This window comes from Saccostrea echinata, unplaced genomic scaffold (genome assembly GCF_033153115.1).
Source record: "Saccostrea echinata isolate AGI-Se365-2 ecotype Australia unplaced genomic scaffold, CSIRO_AGI_Sech_v1 ptg000001l, whole genome shotgun sequence".
In the NCBI taxonomy this organism is placed as follows: Eukaryota; Metazoa; Mollusca; class Bivalvia; order Ostreida; family Ostreidae; genus Saccostrea; species Saccostrea echinata.
Window position 1 is genome coordinate 4,214,704 of NW_026889750.1, and position 15,951 is coordinate 4,230,654.

At 32.3% G+C, this 15,951-nt stretch overlaps 1 protein-coding gene across 1 annotated transcript; it reads right to left on the bottom strand.

Annotated features, from left to right (window-relative positions):
• Positions 1 to 1,449: 1,449 nt before the first annotated feature.
• LOC133183645 (uncharacterized) lies at positions 1,450 to 12,256 on the bottom strand. Its single transcript, XM_061318582.1, has 7 exons — positions 12,055 to 12,256; positions 9,547 to 10,133; positions 7,006 to 7,059; positions 6,678 to 6,857; positions 6,070 to 6,253; positions 5,497 to 5,591; positions 1,450 to 2,956 (listed from the first exon to the last, which is right to left on the bottom strand). Exons 2-7 carry the CDS (start codon positions 9,926 to 9,928, stop codon positions 1,785 to 1,787), a joined length of 2,067 nt encoding a protein of 688 aa, XP_061174566.1. The 5' UTR covers positions 9,929 to 10,133; positions 12,055 to 12,256; the 3' UTR covers positions 1,450 to 1,784.
• Positions 12,257 to 15,951: the final 3,695 nt, after the last annotated feature.

Genomic DNA, 15,951 nt, shown 5'->3' on the forward strand with positions numbered 1-15,951 from the left:
TGGATGAACATAGTTCTTCTTGTCGAAAGAGTATAACTATTTAGTCCAATTCAAGTGTAACAAAAGAAAAAAAAAAATATAATTAAAAAAAATCGATAGTAGTCTTAACATAATTTTCAATGTTATCCTTTAAATTATATATCAAACACGTATATTATAGCAGTCTCCAATTTTTTTTTATTTATGACTTTCAACTTGTAATCATCAAAGTTTCAAATCATGGACCGATCTATCTGTTCCATTGACCACAGATCGCCATTATATTGGACATATATCGTTGTTACAGTTTTTCAAATTTCTTCCCTTTTCTTTTTTTCCAAAACAATTGGGCGGCGACATGTTCTGACGCCCGAGATGTTAATAGCTTTTTAAATTTAATTAATAAATAAGAAATAAATTAACAAACAAAGAGTTTTTCTCAAGATGAATTTGATCATTTTTTTTAAAGGTATTTACTTTTTTAAATTTTTAAATCTTGTTAAAATAGGAGTTATTATTCTTAGTTCGTTTAGCAAATACGATTGAAAAAAAATACATATACTGTAATAGCTTAATATTTTTAATTGTACAATATGAGGCCAACACCTATACTTTAACGTACAATACTTGTTCAAAGTCTATCCTGCAAAAGGGAAGCACCTCTTTACACTCATCCTTCATTTAAAAGTTTTTTAATGTTATGTCGAGAGATTTGTTTAAATCAAGAAAAAAAAATCTAGTAAATGTACGAAAAAAAAAAAAATCACAAAACAGGCGAAATCATTTTGATAATAGAAAGGAATGTGTTAATAGTGAGTTGCTAAGAATGCCCATATTAAACCTTTCCTTCTAAAAAAAATTTAGCAAATTAATTAAACAAATTAATTTGTTTTCATTCCAAAAAAATCACACTCATAAAGTGAAAGATACCACCAAACACCAGTTTTTATTTTATAAAAATCTAATATTTTGAACTCAATTTCTTTGGGGGAAAGTGTCTAAAATTAAATTACTTTTGGCAAGATGTTCGATCGATTACCGAAAATAAAAGGCATTCATTTTTACCACAGTTAATTTCATAAACAAACCTTTTTAAATGGATTTAAAAGGTCGATAATTTACTTTCATTTTAGACACACTGACACGAAATTAATTTTGAAAACTTCTCCGCAGTTTTATACATGAATAAATAAATGTGACTGTGACAGGTCTGACTATTAACCGTCCAGGAAGAACTCTGTATATTTGAGAAACTGTGTCATTCATTTGTATAGTTTCTACATTGACATCTGTTTTTTTTTAAAAACTGAACTGTTAAGATTTATCTTTTCATGTATATGTCATTAAACTGAATATTGGCATATGTTACATTTATGTCGTTTTTGATAAATATTTTGCGACACTACAATGGCACGCACAGGCAGTACAACACACAAGTGAGCTTTTTTATACTATTCTCATATATATCTTTAATAAATGTCATATAGATTTTTACATTTACATACACGTATATACACATACACTATGGTTTTAAAACACAATTGATAATACTTTACAAATATATATTCACATGCATCAGGAAACATTAAACACAAATATATTCAAAATGCCATAAAAACATTTAGCTTAATAACCACCCTTCCCAACAAACCTTCGAATTTACTTTCGTATTAAAAAAAATAACAGACATTAGACTTGAACCTATCAACATCCAAAGTGTATACATATTTTTCATTTTCTAATTCATCACACAAATCTCATCACACATGTATAAAGGGACTTTTCAATATTTTGCCAAATAATAATCAACAAAGTGAAAATTGTGCATTATTGTCATCTATGCTTTCGGTCGATCCGGCCCCTCGCAGAATGGCCGATTCCGTATTGGTGTCTGAGTAACTGTTAGATGATCGCATGATAGCTGACTCTGAATTGCCTTCAAAAGAATACTCTCTCTGAATCACGTTAAAAGTGTCCATGCTGATATTAAGCGGAAGTTCAACACCAGGAGCTGCGTCGTTCGATTGAAGACTACTCGAAGATCGAACCGGAGAAGATAATCTTTCACAACTCGTCCCCGGAGTCAGATTTTGTCCACTTTTCGTGAATTCTCTGGAACCGGAAATGCCAGTCTTTATGGAAGTTACAATGTTTTGAACAAAGTGAAGTTTGGACTTTTCTCTTCTTTGTTCACCGAAAATGTCATCACACGACTTGAATGATCTCTGGATGCCTTCAACAGGCTCTGAAGTAGATCGAAATGTTGTAGGCGTTTTCGAAGAATTACCGGGATCATCAATCAAGGACTTTGAGCTTTTACTTCTAAATCTAAATGTTTTCATGATTTTCGTCACAAATTTTTTACTGGATTTTTTCACGGTTCCTGGGTTGCAACTGGAACATGAATTGTCTGAAGAATTTGCCATTTTTTGATCACTGTTCGAATGTCGAAGCCGCACCTTTTCAGTGTTGTCCAAAGATGAAAAATCTTTCTGCACAGCTTCCGTTTTGGGGGATTTTGACATTTTACTATGACAATTACTGGACTTGGATATGTTTTGACCACAGTTGTTTGACGAAAATGGTCGCTGTATGTTATGTATCCGGGACACGTCTGGCACTTCTTCGTTATCGATGATACTTTCCAGAGATTCTATTGAAAAAGTCCTAGAGCGGTTAGATTTGCCTGACGATGACGAAGAGTACGAATTCATCGAGGAGGAAGGAACTGATAAACTATTGCTTGAATATGAGTTGGATGAACTGTTTGCACTGGCGCTGGATGAAGACGAAAAGGAACTGTCTGACGGATTATACTTGGGAATGTATTTTATTTCCAAAGAAGCAGACAGAAGTTTCCAGAATGGTAGAGTATATTTGAGACGTTGGAGCTTTATTGCATTGATGCCGCGGAGAACCCTGGGATAGGAGGCGTCTTCATCCTTTATGATGGGGATGATCTTTCTTCTCTTTGCGTCTATAATAATTAAAATTTGTTAATTAGAACTATTTCAAATAAACATTAAGCTTTTTCATATAATAACAAAATATTTTCTTCTTTTTTATTGAATCATCCATATCATGCTACATTTGTATATCGTAAATCCTTTTTACGAGTTGATGGAAAATGTTTTTTATCATAGTTTTACATCAGAATATGTCTGAAAGGGAATCAATTTTTTTTTTTTTTTTTTGAAATTCTATATTATATAAAATAAAGACTTTATTACATTCATTTCAAGAGTATGCTGCAGATAAAATTTCTACAGCTATAAAATTTCTACGGCTATGAAGTGACGGTTCTTGTTTTCGATTTCAATTTTTGAGGAAAACTGTCACTCTGTTGACTTATTATTGATACTTAGAAAAAATTCTTAAACTTTCTTTTCGGTGTGTCAGAAATAAATTTCAGAAAATGAATTAAAAATATAATTGAAATTTAATTAATACAAGGAAAATGGCAAATTAACTTAGCATGTCTTCAAAAACATGGTATTACATTCATATACAAGGAAAAAGATTATTTTATTATCTTTGAGAAATGAATATATAATGCATGGTTAAAAAAAAGTATTGCGCGCTGAACAGTTTTTCTTTTTAAGAAAAAAAAAAACATTAATTGCTTTGTCTTATTTGGCGAAGAGCAATTATGTTCAAATGTAATCACAATAAATAGGCAGATTACAGTCTGATTTTTTTTCTTTCGAAAGCTTCCCCCAGTGTCATTTAAAACAGTTCAGTAAAATTTGTGATGAGACGATAAATTTGTGATTTTGTAAGTTAATTGGATTATATGAGACACATGAAATATGGAGGTAACGAACATTATTCCAGCTCAAAAGTCTATTCAAACAATACAAATCAGGAGCAGAGCAAACACGGACCTCTATAACATCAGAGGTGGGATCAGGTGCCATGGAGGAGTGAGCATCTCCTGCCAATCGGTCACACCCGCCGTGTGATCATGGTCAAGATTGGGAAATAACGGAAAAATCCGTCAACAATTCAGTGTGTAAATAATTACCTAACAATTAGTATGAAAAACGTCAGTCAACATTTGACTTAATGATAGATTGTATTTGCTGAAAAGGTCGTTGTATCAACAATAGAGCTTGCTTAATGGTGACTTTAATCAATACTGTTGATATTCTTCTTTCATTAACTTGTTTGTCAATAGCTTGCCTCCTTTTATAAATTGTTCATACGTAGAGCATGCTCTTGTGTATCGAATCAACTGAGAGACATAAACCCCATATGCAGGTGATAAGGGTATATTGTATTGTCTCTCAACTGTTCAAAAACAAACAAACAAACAAACAAAAAGGTCTTAATGAGTTGGAAAAACGAACAAACATATGGGACAGAAAAATGACAATTTCAAGAAATGCTCAGTTTGTTTACATGTAATTATAGAGTTGTTCTTATGACGAACATTTTGGGTCAGAACTGTCAATCTATTCATTCAACCACGTGTTAGGTTTCTTTCGACGAAATTTATTTGTATCCGTACATAAAAATCTAAAATCTTTTTACGAGAAAAAAAGATTACGAGAAAAAAAATTTCGTATGCCGTTGCACCACGATTCTTACATTGGGACGGTATCCCTTGCAGTTTTCTCTGCAACTTGAAGATATAATCATATACGTTTTACTTACAAGTCGCAGGGTTATTAATTGATTGACGTGTATATAAACCCAAATGCTAATTAGAATTACGAGTAGGTTGAATAAATTTGTCACCTTGCGTAAAATGTGCCCTAGAATGCGGCGACAATTTTCTACCTGAGGAAGTACAGAATAAAAGGATGTTTGTTTCTTTTGCTCTTAAACACATCCTCAGCTATAAACAGCTGACGATAATGATGTAAAAGTAATATTTAAAAAAAAAAAGAAGATCCACAGGTAAAACGTAATTATGTTCATGCAGTATCGCTCTTTTTTGAAAGTTTCCCTCCATTGGTGCATTCTATGGCCAATGAAAAATGTTCTTTGGATTAGAAATCTTTTCATACCATAAGGAATATGTTAAATCTGGTCTAGCAAACCTCATTTGTATAAATTTAGTTTGACATTTCTTAAAAGAATTGATCCTAAAGTTAAGTCTATTTTTAGAATGACAGAGTTATAAAGGCTTTATGATAATTATTTTAAAAAAGTACACGCACGTACAGCTGATTTGAACATCTGTAATGGTAGACTTTAACAACTTTCATCAAGTTAAGCCAACTCGTCTGTCACTAAACTTCCTTATATTTTTTCAGTCAAACTAATTTTTTTAAACTTAATATATCTATTTACGCATCAAAAATAATTCGTAAGAATGATTTGACAATACACTTAAAGCACTTGAGCCAACTCGCAATATGCAATAAATGTTCCATGAACCTGGGTTCATTGGGCTGATGTATTCACCCTCTCTATATTTTAATTTTAATCCATTTTTCAGGAAGAGATTCCAATCTCAATCCAAAAAAAACATGAGATTAGTAAAACGAATATTGTTAAATTATAACCGACCTGGATCTAAGGACTTGACGAACTGTGTGGAGAATATACAGGCAGAACTGGCACCATAAGTCTTCGACATAATGACAAGAAGGCGACCGTCACACCTGTATCAAAATCAGGGTCAAAATATTAAGAAAAATCTTTATATCAGACTATTGAAGCAGATTAATATTTCAAAAATACATAGAATGTGTGTAGAATCTTTGAAATTAAAGATTTTTTTTTTAAAGAGTTTGTTATTGAACATTTCAGATTACAAGCATCACCGCCTACTGTTTATCAAATGGATATTTTGTTACAATAGGTCTAGTGTATATATCTTCCAAAAACAAAATAATTTGGTTAAATTAACATTCGAAAGTCATTTTTCTTTTCAAATATCATGTGAACTTAATAAGTTTTGAATTACACTCCAAAAGATGGAACATGATAAAACAAAGTTCAAATGTACTAAATATTGCTCTTATTTCTCAAAATCTTATTCAAGTGTGATTATCAAATGATGATTATCAAAATGAATTTTATGCTTGTGCATGTAAACTGTATGTGTACACAATCTGACCATGAACTGTGAACACTCACCTGTCTTCAATGACCTCTGCTAGGGATTCGTACTCGTATTTTCCGCCCAATAGTTGTTCCTGGGGAAGGAAGAATTGTACAGTATTCGTTACCTCTCTGTAGGCTTCGATAATCGTGTGAGCAATTTCTATGTCTTCATCTGAGCAACATATACAAGCAACATACGATGCCTGGTTTCCATCAACTGCAGGTAAAAAAACAACCACAACAATTTAATCATAATTACTGATTTGTTACTAGAATCAATGCGGATGTAGTTTTAAAATGATAATTACTGATTTGTTGTACAATAATAATTATAGAAAACTTTGACCCATTCCACTATATATCTCTGGCCAAGGGCAAAAAATGACAATGCACTTTTTTCAAGCAGTTAGGGTCAATTTCTGGGACCAGTCACAAATTTCGTATGACACAAAGCAGAATGCGCAGAACATGATTAATTCCTCGAAAGTTACTTTGTTCGTATGAACATTACGATACTTGTTATAATGGCTATGTGTCAGACATATACCTCATGGGGGTCACGTGTATAAATAGATATATTTCAACCTCTAGCCAAATTAATAATTCTGTTACATCCTTGTATGACTTGACTGTTTACTTACGATCGTCCAAGGTCAATGGTCCATCGCTGTGGTCACTTTGGTCTCCTGTGGACTTTGTGGGGGACACTGGTGAAGAGACACTGTCCACTGGCGAGGAGAATATGTCCCCTCGCTGGAAGTTGTTTGGTGTTGGAGCAGGAAGACGTAACTTTGGAGGTTGGGTGCGTGGGGTATCTACGACTAATGAAAGGATAAATATAAAGTAAATTCATACACTTTTTGCGATGTTTACTTACTGTTACATGTAATCATTCAGAGAGAGAGAGAGGGGGGGGGGAGGAGGAATGCTAAATGCATTAGATATTATCATAGTATACTGTGATATTACCTAAACGGTTTGGTTCTTTGGTATCACTGTCCAGCCAATTCTTGATATCTCTTGCTGAAAAAAGGAGGCAATGTATTACACACTTTTCTCTTTCGGTATAGTATTTCAGGAGTGTTGTAAAACTTAATGTATCATCACATTCTCTTCTATGATGTATCATTTACTATTTATTTATTTAATTAATTTATTTATATATTGTTCACTCCTGTAGTTTTGAAAATGTTTTAAAAAATGTTGGTAAAAGTAAATTTATTCTTCATGTACTACATTTAAACACTTCCTGGAAACAAGATTCTATGTAGCAAAAAAGTAATGAATGTGTATTACACACAATATACAGACAGGCGACATTTCAGGGAAAATTCATTTCAAGGAACATCTTGTTTTGACCTAAAGAATCCTTTTATTTTGCACCTGGCGCCGTAGATTACATGTACATTCGTTCTCTTTTTATAATGATTCACATGTCAGTGATAGCAATGACATGTTATAAAAATCCGACCTAGTGATGTATAGTGTAAAAATGAAGACGTAGTTTATTGTTTGTCCTAATCATCTTCCACAAGGAAATTTTACGTCTGGCACGTCTGTTCTTAGAGTCCTTTCCCTGTTTTTACGCTGAATAAAGCAAAATTCTGAGCCTCTCTTTTAATGTAAGAAAACTCCAAGTAACAAAAGTAATGTAACCCCCCCCCCTTTTATTCTTCTCGATTACAGCTCATAAAGCGGATTCTAATGCAAGTATGACAAAGGCAACATTGTAATAAAGGAATATGTCCATTTTTAAGGGTCCGTGAGGATGATAACCGACCTAAATTCACGTGATAAATCTTGCAAAAGCGGCTCCATGCTGAGCCCAGGTCCTATACCAAAATATAGAGACTTCTTCCTTAATTAAAATGTAGTCTAAATGTTGACGATAATGAAAAGTTGATCAATAATGCAACAAGTACACTGTATTTCTTTTGGCAGGAGTGTGAATTATGAAGAAAAACCTGGACTATGGGTAAATTGGTAACGCCGGACCGTTTCCTTCAATATTACATTTCGATCTGTTGGGAGTGACGTAATCATGGTATAACCTTCAGACTTCACGCACAGGCAGATTATGATGACCTTGGAATTGACCTTGCCTTCGATAATTGGCATTTATAAATAAATAATTTAAAAAATAATTTCTATTTTACAAAAAAAAAAAAAAAAAAAATAAAAAAAAAAAAAAAAAAAAAAAAAAATAGATGATCTTTTCTGATCAGTATCTTGTTAATTCGAACGTGCATATATTAATTAATATCGGATTGACCTTGACTTCCAACTTTGACCTTGAAATTATAATAAAGTTATCTCTTTTGGGGATATGATCATGTCCTGATTACTTCAAACATGTGTATATCAAGAGGAGATGTTTCAAAATTTGTCATCAGAGTAAATAATCTTAAACTTTATATCCTTGTAATCGCTGAAACAAATATGGATATTTTTTTCTTGGGAGGACCATTAAATCATCCTCTTTTAACTTCACACATTAAATCATCCTCTATTAACTTTACACAAAGTTTTAGCAGGAGAGATAAATATGTTATCAAACACTACCACCAGCACTGACCATAAATAAAATTTGGAATAAATAACCATTGAAGTTTATTTCAGCCTAAATTTAACATGATGTTGGTGTGATCAAATGAAAAATAAGGGTTCGACATATAATTCACAAACAAACATGCCATTAAAAATGATTTAGATGCTACCTATAATTAATGAGGATAAAAGTTTTTAAGTCAATCCACAGATATTTTTTTCAAAGATGGATAACATACTTCTGAATGAACCAGCTTCTTAATTCAATGGCTTGTTCAAATAAACAATCTGGGCATGTTATGTAATTTTTAATGAACTGAATTTATGCTCTATGTATTTTGAGATAAATGGCAAAAATGCGGTAGATTTAGTATAGAGATAGTGTAAAGGGTTGGAATAGTAGATATTTTACCAGATTTTATTGATTTTCGCCCGTGATGACATTCTGTGATACAGAATAAGTACAGTTAATATCTGCTTCCAATTCGCTTATCCTCTCGGCGATCAATTCAATCGTCGACCATAGCAAGAGTTTCAGCATTTATAAAATGCCTGGAGATCAATCACACATGAAACGTGAGAAAGGATGACAAATTACGTAGAATAAAATAAAATAAATACAGTCCATGACCGACTTATTTGCTTTATTTTCTGCATGCTTTCCTTTGTTTATTTGCACTTTTTTCGAGTACATTCGAGTTATAAGGTTTTAAGACCAATATCAAAAATAAAAACAGGGCATGAATTGCTTTCATCTTAATCTACAAGCTACAAATTTCTCAGATATTCTGACAACAGGCACCTTATACCTTTGTGCTATATATTATCAACAACAAAGCATAACATTTATTCACAACAACAAACACACTGACATCAACATCTATGAAGAACTCTGAGCGTATAGTATATGTATTTGTCTATACTTTTTAGTCGATTGATAATTCGTTTGTATTCAATACATACCAATACTGGGAGTAATATCGGTTTTGCAATCAAGTCTTCCAAGAGCATCCAAAGACGTCAGAAGCCTTCCGATGGTTCCGTCGGATTTTCTGGACCACGCCTCTAACAGCACAACAGTCTTCTCTGGTTTTGTTGCCAATCGCCTAACGTAACTGGAATCAAATCCAGCTAGTTCGGCTAATCCAAACACGTCTGGAGTTAATCCATTTTCTGTCACAATGTCTGCAGGAATATCCAGATGATTGGACAGTAGTTTACACGTGGAATGTCCAAGGACTTTTAATGATAAACAAGAATATCCATTTTGGCTTTCCAGCCCTTCTACCATTGTTTCTGATGATTTGGTCATAGGGTTAATGGGCACGTTATAAATATCCTTCATGAATACATTTCCAATTAAGAACTCAGGTTTAAAAAAAAATCTATTTTTTATACAAGTACTCCAGTGAAATAATTAAAAGACAAGAAGAACACTTTTTTTGACACTTAATCCAGGTTCATTATTTGGAGCATCGATCTATGTTACAATATCCAGATGTAAACTTTCTCGTTCCAATCAATCACACAAACAATCACAGGAAATAAACCTGAATGTTAAAAAAAAAGATAATTATATTCACCTATCAATCACTAGAATCATTGATACGATAAAATTAAGAACATATTCCATCTACACAAACCAGAAATATGTGTAGATTTCTAAAGAAATAAATTATAAATAATATTTTAATTCAAATTTCACTATATATTTAAAATAGCATAGCAATTTTTACTTAAAATAAATAAAAACGATCATTCTTACAAAGTAAAAAGTAGTCTTACTTCTCCACAAGTTCTCCAAAACAGTGTTAACGTACTTATAATGAGTGAAATCTCTCAAAATACATTGACCACACCTTTGTATGTCTCATTCATGAATGAATTAAAGTCTGTGACTTTTTCTTTTCAAAACTTAAAACACTTACAATCTGTTACTGTGAGACATATGTAATTTAGGAATGTCACTTCCTATATTTTATGCATTCTAATTGATTTAATGGCATTTCACTGCAGGTTGTTATGATGTAATTAGCCGAGGCCCTGAGTATTGATGAATCATCGAATTTATTCAGGTAAGAATTAATTTGATTGTTATCAATTTGTAACCACTGAATTAAAACAGATATTTCGATATATTCAATATATTTTGGTGAGCATAAATGATTTTTTTAATTTGAAATTACGATCTTGATAACCTTAAATCCACTGATCACATGATGTAAAAAGGCGTACATGTACATGTCTATTCTTAAAATTATGACACTCGAGAATAATTGACCTCATTATTTCTTCTAAGGAGGAATTTTTTCACCTTTATTTTATTCATTCATTATTATTTAATTATCAATTTTTGGTTGGTTTTTCTTGTCTTTTGAGTATGATTTCAACTTGTGGTCAATACAATGTGAGAATGACTTTTGAATCAAAACACTTACCACGTTTTCCAAATATTATATACAGCAAGTGAAATAATCACTTAATCAATCTTCTTCTTTTATAAACCCTTTTGATGAGAGCTTAAGTATACATTGAAGACCCAAGTTCTTTGGGAAACGCATTACAAAAGGTTGTACCAAAAACATAATACAAAACTACAAAATGCGTTCCCTCATATATTTTCTCTTTTTTCACGTTGAATTAAATTTGTCAGCGAACACGGTTGCACTTTTCTTTTTGACAAAACCGAAAACAGACTTATTGTCAGCAAACATTTGAAATTTATGCACTGTAAAATACTGGTGCCGGATCGGTATCACTTAGAAAAATTCATCTGTAATTTCAAATTATGTGTTTGTATATTTATAATTAGGTTAATGTATTTGCATACATTTTCTAAAAAACACATTATGGAAAAAGAAGACTTTTTAAAAAAAAAATGTTGTAGAGAAGAAAATGCAGCCATGCTAAGACATGCGTACATTAGGGTAAGCTGATTGAAATTTGATATCGCTCACACTCTCTTGACATTTGATAATATATCAAGCTCAATCTCAAAATTAAGGTTATCAAATGTTCCATACTCACAATACTTTACATAATCCCGCGAACAGGCGTTATCTTTTATCTCGTAATTGCCTCTGATATCTGGCGGATTATGCAGTACATCTCATTAAAAACTTCAATTGTTCATGGCCACAGGAAATAGTTATAATGGATCTTACAGTTAAATATATATGTATATACAACTTTTCAGAATGCGCGTACTTAACACATCTAGATTAATTTTTAAGAGGTCTGTAAAATTTCACGATTCTTGTGCAACATTTCGTCAATATGTGATGTATGTTTTCTTGTTATGAATAAATATTATCAAGATTTGCATGGAATATATTTTACACAACTACCCCCCAAAACAGCGTTCCATCGAAATGATGGTCAACATATTGTAGACAAAGAGAAAGAGAATAACAGTATACAAGGCTTTGGCTTATAAAGAAAATGGCGAGTTAAGAAAAAGAACAACTATACCTTTTCAGCTCTATCGATGGTATGGTAATCCCTGTCGCCATATTGCATTTTCTCTGCTTTCGTTTAGTATAATGTCTTGTGGCCCGAGGCAGTACAACTACTCAAGCTTGACAGCTCGGAAACGACTTCTTAGAACACGTTTCACCTCTCCTTCTCTTTTAGGGCAGCATATATCTATATTTACATTGCGTGTTTATATTGATCGCTGACCTGCTAGAGTTAGTAAATAACTACAACGTACGCAGAGAACCGTTCGTCAATGCCAAGAAAAATCATCTATAGAATGATGTGGATGCTGGATATGAGGGGATACCGAAGGGGAAAGAGAAATATAATGTGAATATTCAGAGCATTTCTATTTTACACTGTTATTTGCGAAATTATGCTGTGTCATTGCTATGTATCTCTCTGTAATTGTTAAAATGTATTAATGTACAATCTTTTTTTTAAAATCCTTATTATTAGTCATGCTAGTGGTATCTTGTATTTTTGATAAAAAAAAAATCACTCATATTTGTTTGATACTGCATGAAATATATTTAAAATGTATTAACCTGATATGTTCGTATATAATTATAAATTTCTTGTATACATATATAACGAAAACGCTCAAGACAAAGGGTTACGGCGGGTGTGACCGTTCAAGAGGATGCTTACTCCTCCATGACACCTGATCTCACCTTTCATTTTTCTACGGTCTTTCTTTGATCTGTTGCAATTATTTGTATTGTTTATTTGAGCATTATTACTATTCATTCATTCTGGATGATGATAGCAATTTATATATTTTTCATGAAATCCTTAACTTGTTTCTTTCCAACAGTTCATAACTTTGCTCTAAATATTCCTGAAGGAACGCATAGGAATCATTGAATGATACTAGCATTATAATATTTTTTGGTCCTTCATATACCAACAGAGACGGAAAAACTCGGTAAATTATTCAATAAAATATTTACCGACTACTTTAATTAATAAAGGTACATTTTGATTGCCTTGCGTTCAGGTTCATGTTTATCCAGTTGGAATTCAAACGATGTGTTCGGATTCTCGAAGATAGACAATTTAATCGTAATAAACCATGCAGATTTTCTACTAAAGGAAAGTAACAATTTAGCTAATCAAGATCCTTTAGGTTTTTTATCAGAAGGAAAAAGCATTGCAAGTGACAAAAAATGGTTAACTACTGTATTTTTGAAATCTTTATTATTTGTAATGGACTGTTTTGCGAAATACGATAGCATACATACGGTATGTTTAAAAAAAGCTTAAGAGGGCTGGGTGGTCGTGGCCATTTTAGACTATATTGATCTCCTTTAGAAGAAGAGCTCCATATAAAGATATACAAAAATGATCAAATTTTAAAACTAAAATGTATGAATTTTTTCTTTGCCAAATGATAGTTGACAGTTTAAGATATCATATCTAAAAAAATAAGTTATATCTGATGGTTAATTTGTTGACCCCCCAGCCTCCTTAACTTGGACACATTTCTTGTGTTTTCTTTGATTGTTGCTTGTTTTCAACAGAAGAGAACCTAAAATTATTTAAGACTGTTTATTTTAAAAATAATAATTACTTGCAAAATATTCGAATCAGTTTCGACGATAAAGCTGAATATTAAAGAATTTCACTGAATCGCCGATATAGTATATCTTTGCCTCAATTGCAATGACTAAATTCTTTGCATGAATCAAATCCAGACAGATAAAAAAAGGCTTTAAGCTTGGCATGTTTGACAAGTTGTGGTAGAATTCATTATGGACATCTTTATCAGTGGCGAAAGGACTTTGTCACAAATAAAAACTTATATGACATGCTGTCATTTTTCTAATCTTTTTGTTCATCTCCAATTTCAAACTTCGTCTATAGATTACACCAATCTATTTTGCCTACTACCATATCCCAACAAACATTACTTATAGTTTCATTTTTTAAGAATATTGTCTTTTTTTGTATTTTTACATGATTATTTAAAGTAAGGCAATACAAGTCAATACACACAACTTTCAAAAATCATGTCTTCCACTTTTTATATACCTGTATAATATTCAGATACTCTGAGATCATTATACTTGTGATCTATATCGTTAGTGCCTATAATAATATATTTTTAAAATAATTTATCTAAATCCTACTCTCGCAAATGTTGCACTATATAATCATATCTAAAACCTCTCTTACATGTACACTGCATTAGCTGAGGTTCTTTATTTTGTGTATAGTGTCTAAAATCCTTAACTTACTATATGCTGAGACGGAAAGATACTATACTTACCTTGTCATTGGTCATTTGCAAAATTATTTTGTTAAATAACATTCGGATTGTACATATAAGTACTCTGAAGTTGATATTAAAAAATGCTTAAGTTTATAATTGAGAATATCTATGCAGTTTTTGGATAGCAGGTCTTCCAACAATCTGTTGGAATTCCCATGGGTACCAATTGCGCCCCGGTTTTAGCAGACCTATATTTGTATTCATATGAAGCAGCATTTATTCAAAAACTTCTACATGAAAAGAAAACACTTACTGTGGCCTTCAACTCGACATTTAGGTATATCGACGACGTATTATAAATTAACAATAGTTGCTTCCATGTTGACTTGATATATATCCCAGTGAGTTTGAAATAAAGATGCCACAGAGTCTAACACATCTGTTTCATATTTGGATATTTTACTAGAAAAAGACTGCAAAAGGTAACCTAACAACAAAACTTTATGATAACCGTGATAACTTCAATTTTTCAAGGATATCAAAAGTCTCATTTGAAGTTTTCATTTTGCAAGTTCTATGATCGATACAATGACCTTGTCAGCAAATACAACCTATCATTAAGTCGAATGCTGACTGACGTTTTTCATACTAATTGTTAGGCCATTGTTTAAACACTGAATTGTCTACGGATTTTCCGTTTTCCCCAATCATGACAAGGACCACTCGGCGGGTGACCGGTCGGCAGAGGATGCTCACTCCTCCTTTACAGCTGATCCCGCCTCTTATGTTTTTGGAAGCCCGTGTTTGCTCTGCTGCAGCTTTGTATTGTTCAAATGTACTGAGCTTGAATACTGTTCGTTATCTCCATATTTCATACAAGTGCATTGTGAGAAAACTAATTACAAAGTATAAAATCTTTAGAACATCAACTTCAATTGTCTCTTCCAAATTAAGCGATCCAAAATGAGTGATTAGATTTTAAAAATAAACTGCTGTATATTAAAAAAACACTAAATGGGATTCGGGCAGTAGGCTATAGGCCCGAGTCCTGTCTCCACCTAAGAAAGGACAGCCTTTGACCTTTTATTGTCATTTTAGACAACTAATATAATTATACTCTTGAAGACTTAAGTGACTTTAATTTCATACGAGGCTAATTCATTGATGGGTTTTTAAAGCATGGTGACAATGAGTTGTATGGGATTTCCTGATCAGGTTGAAGCTTCAGAAAAAAATCAGAACAAGGTTCTAGGCAAAATGTTTATGTATAAAAATGGAGCCAGGTCAGCGATCTTTCGGATGAAAATGATAACATAGTTAATATATCTAGCTAATTACTAAAAGCCAGACCCATAACAGCTTTGGACGTTATCCATGGTATCGGCCAACGTTAACTAGCTATGTATACATTTTGGGGAAGTTATCTGTAGTCATCATAGAACAAGATGTTTGAAATGATAAAATCCTTGCAAGCCAAGGTGTAACGACTTGTTTGCAAAACATAATATATAAAAAGTTGTATAATTATTAATCTATGCAGAACATGAAATAGTTACATTAACCCCTCATCTCCTAAACCGATCAATTTGATGTTCAGTCATTGATGAAATCTTTCGATATTAATGTATCATAAAAGCATACCCTACTGTGTTATTTCTTTGATTTGGGCACTAGTT